This window comes from Prenolepis imparis, unplaced genomic scaffold (genome assembly GCF_030444845.1).
Source record: "Prenolepis imparis isolate NDT839.2.m4 unplaced genomic scaffold, iyPreImpa1.0 SCAF_11, whole genome shotgun sequence".
Classification (NCBI taxonomy): Eukaryota; Metazoa; Arthropoda; class Insecta; order Hymenoptera; family Formicidae; genus Prenolepis; species Prenolepis imparis.
Window position 1 is genome coordinate 8,029,547 of NW_028141169.1, and position 16,853 is coordinate 8,046,399.

General features: G+C 35.0%; 4 protein-coding genes across 6 annotated transcripts in view; 1 reads left to right on the top strand and 3 right to left on the bottom strand.

The window, feature by feature from the left end:
• Positions 1 to 195: 195 nt before the first annotated feature.
• Lwr (ubiquitin conjugating enzyme lesswright) lies at positions 196 to 1,906 on the bottom strand. Its single transcript, XM_083049976.1, has 4 exons — positions 1,555 to 1,906; positions 800 to 883; positions 469 to 731; positions 196 to 402 (listed from the first exon to the last, which is right to left on the bottom strand). The coding sequence occupies exons 1-4, from the start codon at positions 1,618 to 1,620 to the stop codon at positions 336 to 338; spliced, it is 480 nt and encodes a 159-aa protein (XP_082906102.1). The 5' UTR covers positions 1,621 to 1,906; the 3' UTR covers positions 196 to 335.
• Positions 1,907 to 2,613: 707 nt separating this feature from the next.
• On the top strand, positions 2,614 to 8,704 carry Swi2 (Protein singed wings 2). 3 transcript variants are annotated; one of them, XM_083049784.1, is made up of 11 exons: positions 2,614 to 3,187; positions 4,292 to 4,462; positions 4,672 to 4,834; positions 5,109 to 5,265; positions 5,531 to 5,679; positions 5,790 to 5,975; positions 6,142 to 6,300; positions 6,585 to 6,695; positions 7,018 to 7,107; positions 7,222 to 7,333; positions 8,552 to 8,704. In XM_083049784.1, exons 1-11 carry the CDS (start codon positions 3,165 to 3,167, stop codon positions 8,602 to 8,604), a joined length of 1,374 nt encoding a protein of 457 aa, XP_082905910.1. In that variant the 5' UTR covers positions 2,614 to 3,164; the 3' UTR covers positions 8,605 to 8,704. The 3 variants fall into 3 exon arrangements, with proteins under 3 accessions (XP_082905910.1, XP_082905911.1, XP_082905909.1); XM_083049785.1 differs by lacking the exon at positions 8,552 to 8,704 and adding an exon at positions 7,984 to 8,536 and having other exon boundaries at positions 2,615 to 3,187; XM_083049783.1 differs by lacking the exon at positions 8,552 to 8,704 and having other exon boundaries at positions 2,615 to 3,187; positions 7,222 to 7,466.
• LOC145942769 (uncharacterized) lies at positions 7,622 to 11,113 on the bottom strand. The gene is made up of 9 exons (XM_083049786.1): positions 10,799 to 11,113; positions 9,904 to 10,001; positions 9,535 to 9,820; positions 9,349 to 9,453; positions 9,133 to 9,272; positions 8,797 to 8,944; positions 8,439 to 8,577; positions 8,036 to 8,211; positions 7,622 to 7,814 (listed from the first exon to the last, which is right to left on the bottom strand). The coding sequence occupies exons 1-9, from the start codon at positions 11,013 to 11,015 to the stop codon at positions 7,702 to 7,704; spliced, it is 1,422 nt and encodes a 473-aa protein (XP_082905912.1). The 5' UTR covers positions 11,016 to 11,113; the 3' UTR covers positions 7,622 to 7,701.
• Positions 11,114 to 11,920: 807 nt separating this feature from the next.
• LOC145942518 (uncharacterized) overlaps positions 11,921 to 16,853 on the bottom strand; it is a 53,007-nt gene continuing 48,074 nt past the window's right edge. Inside the window, exons 9-10 of the mRNA XM_083049332.1 lie at positions 16,115 to 16,845; positions 11,921 to 15,953 (exon numbers count right to left, since the gene is read on the bottom strand). Coding sequence (XP_082905458.1) covers positions 15,578 to 15,953; positions 16,115 to 16,845 — 1,107 coding nt within the window. The 3' untranslated portion in view covers positions 11,921 to 15,577. The remainder of the gene's footprint in view (positions 15,954 to 16,114; positions 16,846 to 16,853) is intronic.

Below are 16,853 nucleotides of genomic sequence, written 5' to 3' on the forward strand. Positions count from 1 at the left end.
CAAATTAAAGTTTAGGTCTCAAAAAATAATTTCTTAAAGTACATATCTCACAACTTAGTTCTTAATATTAATCAGAGAATATCCATATGTATGAAAAAACTTATATATGACACGTTTTGCTAATAATATATTCTACTTCGAAATTTTTATAATCAAGACAATATTCAGTAAATAAATTTTAAAAGTATAAGCTAGTTAACTAGTTATGTTAATTTTATTTGTAAAAAAAAAGTTAATTGTAAGAGCGATGGACCAACTCAGGAAAGTTTTGTCCACACACATACAATATATTTTTCCCACGAATTTCAAATATTTCAATTTGATAATTTTCGCGTTTATTCTTGTGGAGCCATTGCTCTGGCTTGAGCTTTAACACGCTTTTCATATTCCAGACGATTTTGGCTGTAAAAAAAAGTATGAAAATATGATCTAAGTATTTTGATATATCTTGTAATATCTCATAAATACCAATATATTGTGTATGCTTCGGCTTGAGCTGGATCTTTCACATTTGGTTCATTTAGTAAATCCTGAATACCAAGAAGAATCTGTTTGATTGTGATAGCTGGTCGCCAGTCTTTCTCCTCGTCCAAGAGTGACAAGCAAACGGTACCGGATGGATAAACGTTTGGATGGAACAGCGGAGGTTCAAATTTACATTTTGGTGGACTCGATGGATAATCATCTTTGAAAATCATACGCAGCTTATACAGTCCACCCTCCCAAGGAGTCTGCAAAACTACGAGTTCAATACAAAATGTACATAATTCTGCAATTCATCTGAAAGAAGTTTACCCACAGATTTTTTTCCCGGTATTGCACATTCCCAACTCATCAAGTTAAGGGAGCCATCCGGGTTTTTGGTTGGTCTAGCTACAAAACCCTGTAAATCAATGATTATCTTTGTATCATCCTCCGTTAAAAAAAATATTAGAATTGTTTTTTTACAAAAATTTTGAGGAAATCTTAAGCCTAGTCTACAATGGCAGTAAGCGGTATAGAGTAAGCAGTAAGCAGTATGAAATGGGAATTGCCCATTTCGTTACTCCCGGTCTTTACATCCACTAAAAACAGTATACTCTCTATTCCTACAGCCTTGTTATTGCCATTGTATACTGTTTTTAGTGGATGTAAAGACCGGGAGTAACGAAATGGGCAATTCCCATTTCATACTGCTTACTGCTTACTCTATACTGCTTACTGCCATTGTAGACTAGGCTTTACATACGACAAATTTATAATCGAGCTATAATTATTAATCTTTCGAGAATTTAAAAATTTTACTTTATACGCAATACGTTAATTGAAGATTAACCTATTCATCATCTCCTTTGAGATGAGACTGCAATCAATTATTTCGGCAGAATGAATAGTTAATTAAATAAATTTTTTTTAGGTCAGACTGCTCTGTTATTTGGCCTGGAGCGTGACCCGAGTCATTGTTTACAGTCGCGAGAAGCAACGCAGAATAATCGACGCATTTCGCGCGCGCGAAACTAGGTGATGCCGGTTGCCGCGGGAACGCGGGATCTGCTTGTAGGAGCGGAAACTCACGAACGGGTGATCCTTCCTCCATGCTTTTCGCTCCTCGGCGAGCCTGGCGATCGCTATGCCTGACATTAGGTCTGCGATGATGCGGCGATCCTCGGACAAGATACGCTCTCACTCTCTGGACGATGCGAAACGGCGTCCCACGTTCTCTCGACGTCCACCAGGATGTGTCAACGGGAAGGAGTGTAGTCACGAGTCGCCGAATTTGAATGTTTCGCCGGATACAGGTTTGGTGAAATGCACACTCTTCGCGAGGGTGCAGCCGAGGGTTAAACGTTGATCGCGTAAAAGCGCTACGGATACGTTCGCGCGAGCGCGGTTAGGATCGCGAGGGGGTTTCTTCATGGACAAAACGGTCCGTTTAACAACAACGACTCGATCGATACGGCAGGTGTTCGTGGACTAAAATATACAGACTTGCGCCAACAGGAATGGCTCAAGACTTGTCCAGCTTGTTGATTGCCTGGTCCAGAAGCTAATCGTACATGGCTCGCGATTTAAAATTTATTCTTCGCACGTTTCTGTAATTTTAATGATGAATTCAAGTCGTTTAAGAGAGACAATTAGAGAGGAGAGGGAAAAACATTATTTTTATAATTCAGATATGTATAACTTTCAATTAATTTGCTTATTCTGCTATTATGGGTTGAATATATAGTTTACTGTTATTATATTTGTTAATGAATTTTATTTATTGATAGGATTATTGAATAATATTTATTATTTTTATATTATGAATTCTTCTTTATATTATATAAATAAATAATAGCATATTTTTATGTTTTTTTTAGTCTTTAATCTAAAACTTTTAGTCTTATAAAATATGTTTTCTTGTCAAAATTTGACAGATAACTAGCTTTTGTAATTATCATAATGAATATCTAAAACGTGAAATTTAATTACTTTTTTTAAGTCTTTGCTAATTTATATTGTCACATTACATTTATTTTAAAATGTGAACAACTTGATGCAAACATATACTTGTAATTTTCTTATTAAATTTGCTAATTTATTTTGTTATTAATATTTGAATTTCCCTCTCTCGCTCTTTCTCTCTCTTTGCGACAATGTATCATATATATTTCGTACATTATAAACAATAACAAAATACATATTCTTATATTTGATAATTTCTTTAAAAAATCGGAAATTCATCATAACACAAATGCTTGCGTCATTTACTGGTTGACGTTTTGAGTTTCACTGTTTGAAAAATGCATTATCGTAATCTATATACAAGGTAATTTGCATCGCTGCACCAGGCAGATCACATCTCCGCGTACTACGCTCGTTATCGCGCAATATATGTTCATTACACGTTAAGCCATCGGATCGTTTTAGTTATCCACCTGTTGACACGCCGAATATACGTCTATTTTCTCATTAGCATCACTGCCATTCTTCAGACGACACCCGCCGTGATCGTACATGTGATACGAGTCCGACATTGTTAGATCGACCTTGCTATAAAAGAGTGCCGAGTGACAAAAGCTTTCATAAATTTTGCTCGGGATAAATTTTGCTCGAAATATATTTGTTTGCAAATTTATTTACAAACGCTTGTCAACACATTTATATTTATTTATAGCATCAATATTTTTATCGCGATTAGAATGACAGCGCAACAAACTTTTCTGTGAGTATTTAAATTTTGCTCTATTTCTTTAGATTTAATATTTTACACAGATTAATATAATAAATTAATTGTGTTCATAGATTGTAAAGAACTTTACAATAACTTCTTTAAAGCTATATATCACAAATTTAATTACAAATTGATTCGTATTTAGAAATCATTAGGAAACACACGCTTATATATATAAAATTTTATTAAAAATAATGTTTTATCATTATATTGCTAGATACTTATTGACAAATTATAATTAACAAGAATGACGTTTTCAGACTATTTGAAACAGTAAACTTTCTATAATTTAGATCTATAAATAATTACTAATTTGATATATTATGTATGCATTTATGTGTTACGAAAGTGGGGAAGTCGCTTAATTATTAATAAATGTTATTGCTAAAATTGGTGACAAAATTCTTTGCGCGAGGGATCGACCGATCATTAGCTGAAGAGATAACTGTAACAATATTTGCACGATATTTAGTATCAGCGCGGCAAATTTCAGTGCGTTGACAATCAAAGGTAAACGCGAAGATATTTGTGTCGCGTGATTTGTTCGCACTCATTAGTCAAGCTTAAGCATGAAACATTGTTTGAAAAAAGTTAAGCTAAATCGATCGTGAAAGAGCACTGATAAGTTGACGGCCGCGGTACGTCGAAATTGGTAATAGAGAAGGGAGATAATAAATGTATGTTAGGTATTTTAAATTATATTATAAATTATATATGTAAGTAAATAATAACGTGGAACGTATAACGATACGATGCATCGGTCTTGTTATCGTGTCTTGTGCAAATAATAAAAAGCTGCCAAGTAACAAAGATTATAAATCTTTCACGCGCTAGCTCACCTACTTCCGTCACATACCTTCGCGAGATCCCATGAATTATGTAACGTTGTTAAATGAAGTGCTAAATTTTGTTGTATGATCAAATAAAGAATAAATTTTACTTCGCGTAATCGTATGCAGATGTTTAAATATAATGATGAGTCGTGAAATCAATATAAATTATAAATTCCATTAAGGAAACATGCGATTATTTCGCAGCAATTTGATTTCTCGAAATTTGTCGCGCGATTGTGCAATAAAATCATTTTAATTACAGAATCATACTTTTCTATATATATGTACATTTGTCGCATGGCTTTACGAACGATGATGATATTTGTTATTGGCATCATCCACATGTCATCAACGATTATCCCGAATGCGATTTTGTGAAAAATCGACATAGTCTCATTTGTTTCAATGGTCTTAAAGACGAATGGAAAGCAAAGTAAGTAAAATGATGCTGGAAATTAAATTAAGAGTGTAAATTATATATTTTTGGCTATTTTTTAAATTATTTTTTTAATTATCAGACTAGAGAATTGTTCAATTTCTCGGCACGAAATTAAAGTAAAATTTGTTTGAAATTTGCGACTATAATTTGATACATTATTGTCATTTATGATAATATCTTTATGGATGATATTAAATTTTTAGGGCTGCAAATGTACAAATTCTCATTCTTTGCGAATGGTCAAAAGCAACATTTGATCCGCATGAGGTTCTACGGGAATTCACGTTCTTGCGAAAATTAATAATCGCGAACAGTAATTTAACTCAGTTGTCATCTGCATTTCCGGTTGAGGCGCAATTTCTCGAGGTAGAAAATGTTTGTCAAATACTCGAAGAACAATTTAGAACTTTGTGTTTAGAATTTACTAGGGTTGCTTATCCGAATTTTCATGGACAATGGCGTAATAATAATAAATAAAATTCGTTATTTCGTCGTTAGATAATAAAACAGAAGTTATAAATCTATCTATCGAAAGATATTGATCATGAAAATTCGTTTTTATTGATATTTCTTACGCACATATTTTATCTTGAGAATATTTATGAGAGCTTGGAGGGGAGGTATATATTTATATCAATAGAAAATCAATGTGACTGGCACCAAACTGCGTACATTTCCAAAAGATGCGTTCTCTAATCTGCGATCTTTGAGATATCTTGACTTAAGAAACAATGCTCTCGAAGAGATCAACGTAACAGCTTTCAATACGCCTGCATTAAAGCGTATTCTTTTGGCTGGTAAGGATGATTTCAAAATACTACAAGAAAAGCTATATACAGATCTAGACTTTTTGTCAAAGTATTTATAAATAAAAAGAATAATTAAAAAATGTGATACAAATTTAAAAAATATATTAAACTATTCAAAATGCTATAACATTTTTTCCTGTACTACTGAGATATTTGATTAGTTCTCGAAGCGACGAATTGTTTAATCGGGGGGGAATCACATTCGATTAATGTGCGCGTCATGGATATAATTAATGAAGATATACTGACAAAGGTAATCCATTGAGATGTACGGAGGATACGGCGTGGATTTTGGACCCCAACGAAGGATCAGCTGCGAGCAAAGTCGTCGACAAAGACAAATTACTTTGCGCTACACCTTATGATGGAAGACCGCTTCTCCCGATCGTTGAGATAATCGCGGTAACGAGAAAATATATAATTTTTCTCTTGCAAGCAAGAAAAGTCAGAGATAGAAACGCTCTTGTATACTAAGTTCCGGCGTGTATTGACTATATTAATTTAATTTTCAGACGTTAAAAAAAGAATGCAAGCAAACAGTTTGCGATTGCGAACTGATTTACGTGGTTGGTGCGGGCAAGCTTACGCAGAAACAGCTTATAGCTTTTACTTCTGTCAATTGTAGCCATCGTGGTTTAACTGAAATGCCCAATTTTTTACCCGCGAATACGACGACCCTTCGTCTAACCGGAAATAAGGTTCTATTATTCGATTCTCGTTATTGTAATCCATGATTATCTCATTTAAATTACTATTAGATGTCATGAAATATGAATAAAAAGAAGTTATAAGACGCATAATTTATTAACGCAACACATTTTTGTAAATATGTTTTAAAGTATTAATTTTTTATTTATTGTGTAGATTAAGGATCTAACTCCACTCACAACTAATCCTGTCTACAAGTCGGTTTTGGATCTTTACATAGACGGTAATCTGGTAGAATCTATCATTGGGCTAGAAGGATCAGATTGGCTAGATCGTTTTCGGCTCCTTAATCTTCGAGGGAATAAACTTATCGATGTTAGTTCGCCGTATCGAAATGAATCAAATTGCTCGCGAAGACTATTTGTAGCATTATCTATTTTGCATGATAGATGTGTTGAAGTAAAGAAAAAATTGATTGAATTAATTTCATGGGATAGATGATTTCAAAAATTGAAATTAAAGAAATTAAAACGATTTAAGAAGATTGTAAAAAGATTATATCACGCACGTTTCTCTCATATCAATATAGAGCTCGTTGCTATTTAACAAGCACACTACTATTAGATATAGTTTATGATTCTTTGTTCTGCGTCTTTCAGTTGCCTACTTACGCTCTGGAAAACGCATTGTTGCACAATGGCAATGTCGCTGGCCTACATCTCGGAAATAATTCGTGGACATGCGACTGTCATTTTACACCAAGCTTTCAGGTATGATTAAATTGATACGGTCCGTATATACTCTACAAATTTTTAAATTTAAGTTTGCAGTTAATTATTTTGTTTATTTTAATCAAAACCAACACATTGTCTATCTCAAATTTTATGTATTATAAAATAATCATGAATAAAAGATAAATAGAAATAAATAGAGAAAAGGATGAAAAAGAGCTGAATAATAGTAAACTTAATCTCTAATTTTCAATATCAAATATTCTTAAATTCAATGTTGTATCCATGCTTTTATAATTTAAGATATAAAGACAGTCATATTTTGTTTTAATTTAATGAAGTATTATTTATATCTTTGTAGGATCTCTTGATCAGGCATCCAAATTTAGTAAAAGATATCAACGATATAAGATGTGCAGTCACAAGTGATAACGATAACTCGAATAAGCAGGTGATTACTTGCATGTCTTTTTTTATCAAGACATATTATTGAGAAATAGATACATGAATAATGCAATTGAGATGTAATTACATCGCGTTTTAACGTAATAAAATGGGTTTGCAGATTCGCGATCTTACTCGGACAGAGATTTGCATTTCATCGGACGAAGATTCTTGGCTTCATCCCCTTGACGTTTTGAACATCGTATTGGCATCATTAATATTCCTCGTGCTAGGTAAGCTTTTGTACGATTATTGGTCTTTTAAGAAAACTGGAAAGCTACCTTGGATCGTTGCCAAAATACCATGATAATGCGAATGGAGATTGCAATGAAGAAATCTTTACAATAAAATATTCTTTTAATCACATTCTCTCTGCCATATTTATCTTATAAGCTTGTATACTTGTGTGTGTGAATTTGAATCTGATCGATTTTTTTAACATGATAAAGAAGGTTGAATATTTAAATCAACCATAAAAATTTAAAATATCTAATAACTATATATATAGTATAGATGTATATTTCAATTTTATTATCAAAAGTAAGTAACCAAAAAATTATATCTTAGTGTTTGACATGAACAGATTTTAAAGGATATTAACTTATATTGTTGTTCCGTTTCTTGAATGTATTTGTTGTTCCGTTTCTTGAATGTATTTCTGGTACAAATTTTCAGCAGCTGCAATCTTAGCACTATCTTTTCTCAAGCCTTGTCCTAAAAAAATATTTAAAAAAATATTAATATCAAATTATAATAAATATTGAAATATCAAGAAAGGAACACATTATCATGTTTCTTTTAAACTCTTTTGTTTTCATTAGAAGATCAAATAAATCAAATAATAAATTAACTTTGTGCGCGACAGAATCAAAACAATTTTCAGAGATTGATTTCACACCCACATATTGACATTTTTATATTTTAAAATAACAAACCAATTCCAACATGGCCTAAAGCTGTGCATTGAGCTGCATACATAAACCCTTGATTTGTTCTTAAATTACGAATGGAGTACTCGGGAGTAGATTGTCCTTTCTCGAGGCAAAATTTGTAGAGCTTTTGCGACGCATGCTTCAATTCGCCTTGATGAAAAGCTGTTATCTCTAACATTCTAAGTATCAAATATAAAAGATCAAAAAATAAGCGTAAACACTTTTTTATATACTTTTGAACGTGCATATATTATTTAAACTGCTAATCAATTTTCATTATACTCGTACTCAATTTTTTATGTTTTATGAAATGAATCGTTTTCTTCAAGTATTATTCCGACAAACTTTATATTGCTAAAATTTATATTCTAATTTATTAGATTGACATTTCATTTGTTGAACTTACTCCTCTCGCGAAAAATCAGATAATCCGCAGATGAACGACGAAAGTTTTGAGCCATCCATCTGACGCTCGGCTACCATCCATAATATTTTTGTCGCTAATTCGTTTCTGGCCAGATCCTTGGTCGCAGCACAAGACATTGCTGGCACATTATCCAAACTATGTTTAACAACGCGTAAAGAAGCACTTGCAACATTTTGGACGTCATACATAAAGCGCAAAAATTATTAATAATAATTAAGAAATAGCAAGCATTGCAATTTGCACTGTTATCAAATGAAAAAATAGTATTTAACATTTATTATGATGGTAAATAATAATATTCTGTGTAATCTGTTTGGAAAAAATATAAATATACTACCGCGAAATCCACACAGATCACCATTTATCACATGCAGATTCGGTTTCGTTTTGTACTCGTATTTGATTGACACTTTGCATCGTTTCGCATATTCCTCAAGGATAGTCAACGGCGAACGAATTGCTACGGAACATTTTGCAGTGATATCCTACAATATCGCAATAAAGCAATAAAAATAATTTTACATAAATCAAAGACATTTATAAAATCATAAATTAGAATTAAAATGCAATAGAGATATTTATCTATCAGAATTTAAACATTATTTTGAAAAGATTGGTGTTGCAAATACTTATTTTTAAGCATATTACAAGTATAATATAAAAGTATCGATACCTGCAAATGATTGTTTATAATTTTTACATCATTTGTCTTGTTAGGCTTATAAGCATCAGTGTTATCACATTTATCGTTGTTGATCATAAGCAAACAATTATCTATATTTATGTTCGGCTGAATTTCTGGATCATTATCATCTAAAATAATTAAAGCAATATATTTCGTGTTATTTGTGTTATTAATTACAATCTGAATTTTATATACACATACTACAGATATCGATATTTTTCGTATCATTGTGCCATTCTCGTAATGCATTAGCAGCGACTTTTGTCCATCCTTCCAAACTATTCTTTTCTTCTATTGTTTCCATCAATTCTAAATTACATAACGTTATAGATTTTTTTAGATGAGTATTTTTATAGGATTCTATTTTTTTACAAACATCATATCACTCACTTTCCTCGGAACTACCATTGATCCCTTTATCACCACTATCTGTTACATTTGTGTCTGATTCCCCCTGAGAATTCTTACATTTATTCATCGAACTCGTTTTTAAATATTGAACGACTTTATTGACTCTTGGAGGTGAATTTAAATGATATCTCTGATCGGGATAATTTTCTTCACACTGAACGGATTGTTCACTATGATGTTGAGCTAAGTCTATTTGTTTTTCGTCAATATCGTGCGTCATAAGTTGCATTTCAATATCCTCGGGAGTTTCGAGATGTTCTAAAATCTTGGAAAAGGTACGTTTTCATAAAATTCCGATCAATAAAATAACAATAAAACAATAAATAAAGAATATACGGATCTACGTACATCCGTTTCTTCAGCGAGAACGAATTCTGCATCAGACATCGTCGTGTTAGATTCCCGAGAATCCGGATAAAGAGCTGTGTGAAACGAGTTGGACGTGTCTACAATATCAAATCAAACAATAGCTCATGTTAACATTATACAATATTATTACGTTATTATAAATATTCGAGAGATTTAAAGAGAATTTTGTTGAAATTCCTAAAATATTTAAAAACTAGAATTAGAGACAAAATTATTCCACGTATAAGTTGATAAATAATTTTGTGTTATATTGATTATATTGTATATATAAAGGGATCTAATAAATTTAACAAATTAACTTACGCGATAATATTATGTCGCAAATCTTTTAATAAAATTCTTTTTTAAATTATATACATATATTGAAGTAATATTGAAGTAACTTTACAAAATCAAATCGACATGATTTATGCATGCGATAATTTAGTCAGTAATTCCACGTATTAAATTCAAATATAATTGCAAAGAGAATTGGATGTAGGTCGTGTCTCTATATATATATTTTATCATATTTCTATGAAAGATATAAATTTTCCTCATGAATAAATTATTTGTACTTCCCATTCTATCATGCATATCATTATAATTTAATAGCGTGATAATTATAATGAGATTAATCAAGTGCATGGATAAATGCAGACTCTGCATAATTAGATGACGCTACTGTAATCATCAATTTCAAACTATTTTATTTTATTCAAGCCTTTTTATTACTACGTATTAAATTTATACTTTGCATGCAAATTATAAAAAAATTTAAATTATGAAAATTTCGAGTTGTTTGAAAGAAATTGCTGTAGATGAAGTACACCATAAAGTGCCACATATGCATAAAGATTTTTCTGGTAGACTTTGATTGCACGAGAAATTGTACCGTTTCCTTGAGCGCAGGGTGTCTTGAGTTGCTGCAACAGATCCTCGGCCCGTTCGATTACAGTTTCCATTTCGCAGAGAAGCGGTGCCGCCTGCGGAAATCGCCTTGTGATGGTGTCCCAAATGATCTCAGCATCCTCGACACCGTGCAAGGATCTCGGCGGTACCAGTTTGACATCAATCGCCGTATCGGCGAACGATGCGCTTTCGCTGGACATTCGAGAATTCCTTCTTTTCGCGGCTCTGTCTGCGACGTGTTGAATATTTCATCGAGATCCGTAAATCGCGATAAATCTGTCAGGCTACAAATGTGCGGTTTTACATTTTTCACGGCTGGGAAATTGACGGATGGAAAATGTCAAAAGGCAAACAACGTAAGAGCGCGATATTGATGCACGATCACGATCTGTATATTTCGAGATATTTTGTCAAATCGTGTACAAAATAAAGCTGCCATTATTAGTTAAAAAAGAGAAGCATTTATAGAAGTCAAATCGTAAAAATCATATTCGATGATATAATATGATTAATTTATCGATTTTATTACAAAGAAAAATTGCTCTCTCCGTATTTTAAGATCATCTTCGTTATGATGAATCTCAATAAATATATAAAATTATTCTTCATACTTTTCTAAATAATATGTCTACCTAATAATAAGTCTATTCAAAAATTGTATAGATCTCTATACATAGTATATAAAAAGAAAAAAAGAATTTTTAATAAAAATTAAAATTGCTCAAAAATATATCTTGTTTTTTCCTTTTTGCATTCTATTCATTAAATATTACGATTGTAATTATATTATATATATATTTTTTGGCTCTGTTAACTATCTTTTCTCCAATTATAATGTTTTAAAGTCAATGTTTAATTATTATTTAAAAATTAGAATCGATATAATGAATCTAATTTAAATAAATTCTACTTTAGTAAGACTTTTCTTAGGTTTCAATAGTTCTTTCGTAGTCATTGTTCATTGCACAGATTAATATAAAATAAAATTCCAGATGTTGGCTCACATCTTTTATATTATTTTTCACGAGTAAAAACGTATGCTCGATGAGAAAATTATTCAGAGAACGATGATGAATTAATAATGTACTTTCGACGGCTGTTCTGCTGGGTTTCTTTAACGCGATGGTATTTTATTAAAATTATAAACACGGGATTACAATACATCGTGTAACGCGTAATACTTGCTTAGAAACGTCGTTGAATCAAGGCCTCTTTGATTCAAAACTCTTTACCATCCACTTTTTTTTAGCTACGTGTGTGCGAGCCAGTTTGTGCTACGGCATTTTTTTTTTTTTTTTTTCGTGTACGTTCTTACATACATGTATATTACTATATTTTCGTAATTATAGGACGCATTCTCGATTGAGCGCGAGACGTGGAGTCGAGTCATATCGTATGTGTAAATCTCATAATGTGACGTGCACGCTCCACGATTTAGACTTTTTATCCGTCGAAGAAATTAAACTCCGTACTGATTCGCTCGTGTTACGGCACTCGAAGAAAGGAATTACTTTCTGTGTGTGCTTTTTAATGGCCGGGTCACATCGACATTTCATGCCTGTGAAAGATACTGATAATATAAATCGTCGTCCCCCGTGAAACGATGCGTCAAACCATGTATTACGTTGGTTTCCGTCGTCGAGGGAGACTTATGCGTTTATTTATTTATAGAGACAGATGTGAGAACTCTACCGACTGCGTGATATATCAAAAATTTCACGAGAAATGAGTTTCTTGTTTAACGGAATGACTTCGTACAAAAAAGAATTGGGAATTTTTTTTTCTTTGAAAGGAGATCGTCCCTCTCTTCATTCGTGAAAACAATCGCTACTCGAGTCTCGCTAAATAGTAAATAGATGGAGGCGCGATTAAATTAAGTAATTTCGAACTTTCGATATGTTATAGTTAAATTTTAACATGTCTTTAATGCGATTAACACATCGAGAAGCTTGGCGTGTGCGCAATTTCGCTTCTGATGCGCGCTACGTTGTTCGCTTTCGGATTCCGTGTCTTTATAGTATATAGAACGTCGTATATTCGAATAGTTTTTCGTATTCGGGTAGAAAGAGACTTATAAAACTTTATGAATAAATAATATAACTGCGGCAGTATTCGTGTAGATAGACGATGTCTTATATAGGTAGTGAATTATTCACGGAGCAATTCATGAGACTGGCGAAAGATATCTTAACGCGGCCGGCGTCTCCGTAAGAATTTTTCAAACTTTGTGACACGGAGAGTCTATGTATATAAGTTTGCAAAGGTGTACGAAAATACCACAACTAACACGTTAGAAAAACGTTCTTAGAATCGCGATCGCAATAAATTCTAATTCAAAACGGCCGTTTTTATATAAAATTATGCAATATACAAGCCATTGTTCAAAACAGTGGTGTAAGCAATTTTTTCTCTCTCGCTTTGTGACAATAGACAAGAAAAGTTTACGAAGCTATAAAATCCAATTGCTTTATCGCGATCACTTTCAATATTTTTTTTATATATATATAAGAGAAGTAACATGTCAAAAGTTTTATTTCACTCTAATTTTTACGTCTTAAACTTTTATTTTCGTCAACTTATACCGCTATTCCGCCCAATGGCTCACTATAAACTCGCTTCTCTCGATAAATCAACTTTTCTCGAGTTTTACTTATATTACTCGAGTTTGGACCACATATCTTTTTCTTGAATGATTAATGATCTAGAAGTTATACGCCGGACCGCGTTAAGATATCGACGTCGATCAACGCAAGATCGCAAATCGGATGATCGCGATCCATCTTCGGTGATGGTTTCGAGGACGCACATATGCGTGTAACGTGAGTTCACGCGAGTGATTTATTTCCGATTGTTGATACGCTTACTTCTATCACAGCATACAGACGTACGTTTACAGACGCGCTTTACCATACAGTGTCTATAATAGGCTAACGTGTAGGGATCGCGTCCATTGTTCGCTTAACCATTTCGTTTGCTTAATTCCTGTTGCATTCGCAACAGAATTACAGTGTACATACTCTCCTTCGGCATCCAATTAGTTACACATGGATATATCTACGTTCGAGCCACGCGCATCGATACCAAACCTATTAGATTAATGCGAGTGAACTATCTACGTATCTCATGCTGTCTTCCATAAATCACCTATAAAGTTTAGATAGAGTCGAAAATCGCGCGGATACGGGGATAATATAAAAAAAATGTTGGCTGAATTGACATAGAATGGAGTTACAGTGAGGCGAGCGAGACCGAATTATTGCGTAATGCGTAAACACATAACACAGTGCAACGAGCATTGATGTATTGTACATTAATGGAATATAACGCGGATAACATGTAAGGATGGTTTGCGAGAACAATTAGGATTATAAAGGGTACTTATCGAAGATCGAAATGAGGATTTGCTTAAACTTTTAATTAGATTCTTTATATATTACGTTGACTATTAGATTTGCGAATGCATCCGAACTTGCGAATGCAAGCGAACTTGAAATTTCAATCAAATCCATTATCATAATTTAACAATCAATATCTTTTAGTAATATAAAAAGCAACTTAATGCAGTCTAATTTGAATCAATGCAACGTATTCAAGCCTGCGATTAGTTTGACAAATGATGCTCTAGTTTTATCAACGGATAGAGGAAATTTAGACAAGTGTAAGGGATCTGGTTATAACGGATTTGTCAGGATAGAGAGATTTGCACGAGCGTTAATGATGTATCTTAATCGCGGTTCACTTCTCATCGGGTTTTCTCTTTCGTGAAGATCTCGTAGATCTCAAGAACGAAAGTAGCGTTAACGATAAGCACTCGGGAGCAATCAGGAATAAAAGCGAATACGCCCAATCTTTTCCCAACACAGCCAGTTTAATGCCGCGAATATATATCACTTCGCGAGTCGCATCCATAACTTTTAACATCCTATCCTTTCGCATCGATCGTATCGTCATTCGCACGAAAACTATCTGTGAAACGCGTTCTCTCGCTTTTTAGCGCTCGCATCTTCTCGTTACTTTTATCGTCGTAGTTTCGTCGTAGTTACGTCGTAGACGTTGTGTTTACGACGTTCATCCGATAACCGACCGAAAGTGCACTCAACGAAAACAGCGTATCCTACGTCTTTTAGAAGCATTGTATATGTGCGTGTATAAACGCCAATTTCGCTGCTCTTCGTCCACTCGCGCGTATTTTTTTTTTACTCTTAAATCGTGTGTATATCTAAACCTACCAGGATACTGCGGTGTTATTGTAAATGCCATATATACGAGCGTACGAGAGGTGCGTGTACATCGTCCTCTCATCGGCTCGTTAGGATTATGAGCGTCTTGCAATCCATTCTTAGGTGACAAGCGGATTATCATCCTCGTCCCGATTTAATGAGTCGAGCCACAATCCGCTTATTCAAAACAGACCGATCGTTATGAGATTGAATCGAAGGAATAGACTCGATGACGGAACCACCTTCGCCACCGATTGAGTGCTTGCTTCATCTCGTGCGCTCGCTTCTATATGTGCTTTGGATATATTCTACGGGATTTCGTACGATTACTGCGAGAGTATGTATATGTATGTGTGTGTATGCACGTTGCGTGTAATGTATGTGCCCTTGGGATGGGAGTGTCTGGCTGCCGTACACTCCGGTCCGTTACTTCAGGGGTAGCGGAAACAGGTGAAGAGTAAAGGGAGGGGGCCAGAGCGAGGTAGGCATTTAAAAATCATGACTATTCACACAGTGGTCTCGATATTGGCAATGGCGTATTGTCAACAAATACTGTCCTTCCCATAATTCTCCAGGTACATCTCCTGGGGCGTAGCTAGATTGTAGCGTCCGCTCAACCGGCTCCCGGTCAAGCCGTTGTTGTGGTGGGTATGATTCACGTGGAGATGATTGACGTTCAGGGCGACATTTTTCTTCTTCTTGCGCGCCTTGTGTCGGTAGAGGCAATACTTGAGGCAACCGGTGGCCAGTAGGAGGATCAGAAATATACCCAGGGCACCGGCGCCTACAGCGACGTAGAGCAGCGTAACTCCGAAATGGTAGGAGCAATTGGCTTCTTCCTCGTCGAAGCCCGAAGGACAATGGCGCACGCCGTCGCACCACAGAAGCGAGCTGATGCATGCTTGGATCTCTGGACATCTGACAAAAGAGAGATATTTCCGATTACGTTCTGATTTTATATATCTATACTTAATTTATTTACAACAATATCTATTTAAAAAATTACGAAATTCTTTACTTTAAATTTATTTGGATATTTAAAAATCTTACTAATCTATAATGGAAATTGCGTAACGAACCTGTAGGGACACTCTTCCGCGGGTACTATGGTGAACGTATTGGCGCTCAAATTGGGCGTGGCTGGCGAACGTTTGGAGATCGCGATCCACGTGACGGCGTAGAAACCAGGCTCTTGCTGGAGGAACTCTACGACGAAGCTGCGGGAATGTTGCGCCATCGCCACGCTCGCGTTCACGGCGCTATAGTTCCAGCCACCGGAGAAGAAGTCGACGGTTCTGGCCGTGTCGACGCCACCCTCCGGACAGATAACGCTGCGCTCCTTCGTGTTCGCGGCCGAATAGACGATGATTCTATTCAAAGTCATGCAATCCTCGACGTTATCCAGGTTGATGCTGTAACCGGCGGTTCTCAAATACAGGAAGTTAATGCGCGCGTCCTCGGGCTCGATCAGCCACGGCTCGTTCACGCACTGCGTCGCCGTGAGATCCTCCGTGTTCGTCAGGATCTCCTCCACCGCGGCCACGCCGGGGATCACCCGCGGCAGGGGACTCCTGAGGGAGATCTCGCCGCTGGTGCCGCGCAATCGTCGCTCCTCGAGTCTCGTCGAACATCCGTGCTCGCTCGACTCGGCGCCCACGGGAACGAAACGGTATTCTCCCTCGAAGAAGAAATCTCGGTAATCCTGGGTGACGTTCATGAGTGTGACGGTGAACCTGACCTCCACCACGTTCGATGTCAGAGTCCGCACGACGATTCTCTCGCTCACGTTCGAGCACAGACAATCGCGAACCTGTAAAC

Excerpts from the sequence above, each read along its gene's own strand:
- Lwr (XM_083049976.1), bottom strand. The coding sequence starts at position 1,620 with ATGTCAGGCATAGCGATCGCCAGGCTCGCCGAGGAGCGAAAAGCATGG. Across the intron at positions 884-1,554 it reads GGAGGAAGGATCACCCGTTC|GGTTTTGTAGCTAGACCAAC; the intron begins GTGAGTTTCCGC and ends ATTGATTTACAG. Across the intron at positions 403-468 it reads GAAGCATACACAATATATTG|CCAAAATCGTCTGGAATATG; the intron begins GTATTTATGAGA and ends TTTTTTTTACAG.
- LOC145942769 (XM_083049786.1), bottom strand. The coding sequence starts at position 11,015 with ATGTCCAGCGAAAGCGCATCGTTCGCCGATACGGCGATTGATGTCAAA. Across the intron at positions 8,945-9,132 it reads TTATAAACAATCATTTGCAG|GATATCACTGCAAAATGTTC; the intron begins GTATCGATACTT and ends GCGATATTGTAG. Across the intron at positions 7,815-8,035 it reads TTTAGGCCATGTTGGAATTG|GACAAGGCTTGAGAAAAGAT; the intron begins GTTTGTTATTTT and ends ATATTTTTTTAG.
- Swi2 (XM_083049783.1), top strand. The coding sequence starts at position 3,165 with ATGACAGCGCAACAAACTTTTCT. Across the intron at positions 5,266-5,530 it reads AAAGCGTATTCTTTTGGCTG|GTAATCCATTGAGATGTACG; the intron begins GTAAGGATGATT and ends ATACTGACAAAG. Across the intron at positions 5,680-5,789 it reads CGATCGTTGAGATAATCGCG|ACGTTAAAAAAAGAATGCAA; the intron begins GTAACGAGAAAA and ends TTTAATTTTCAG.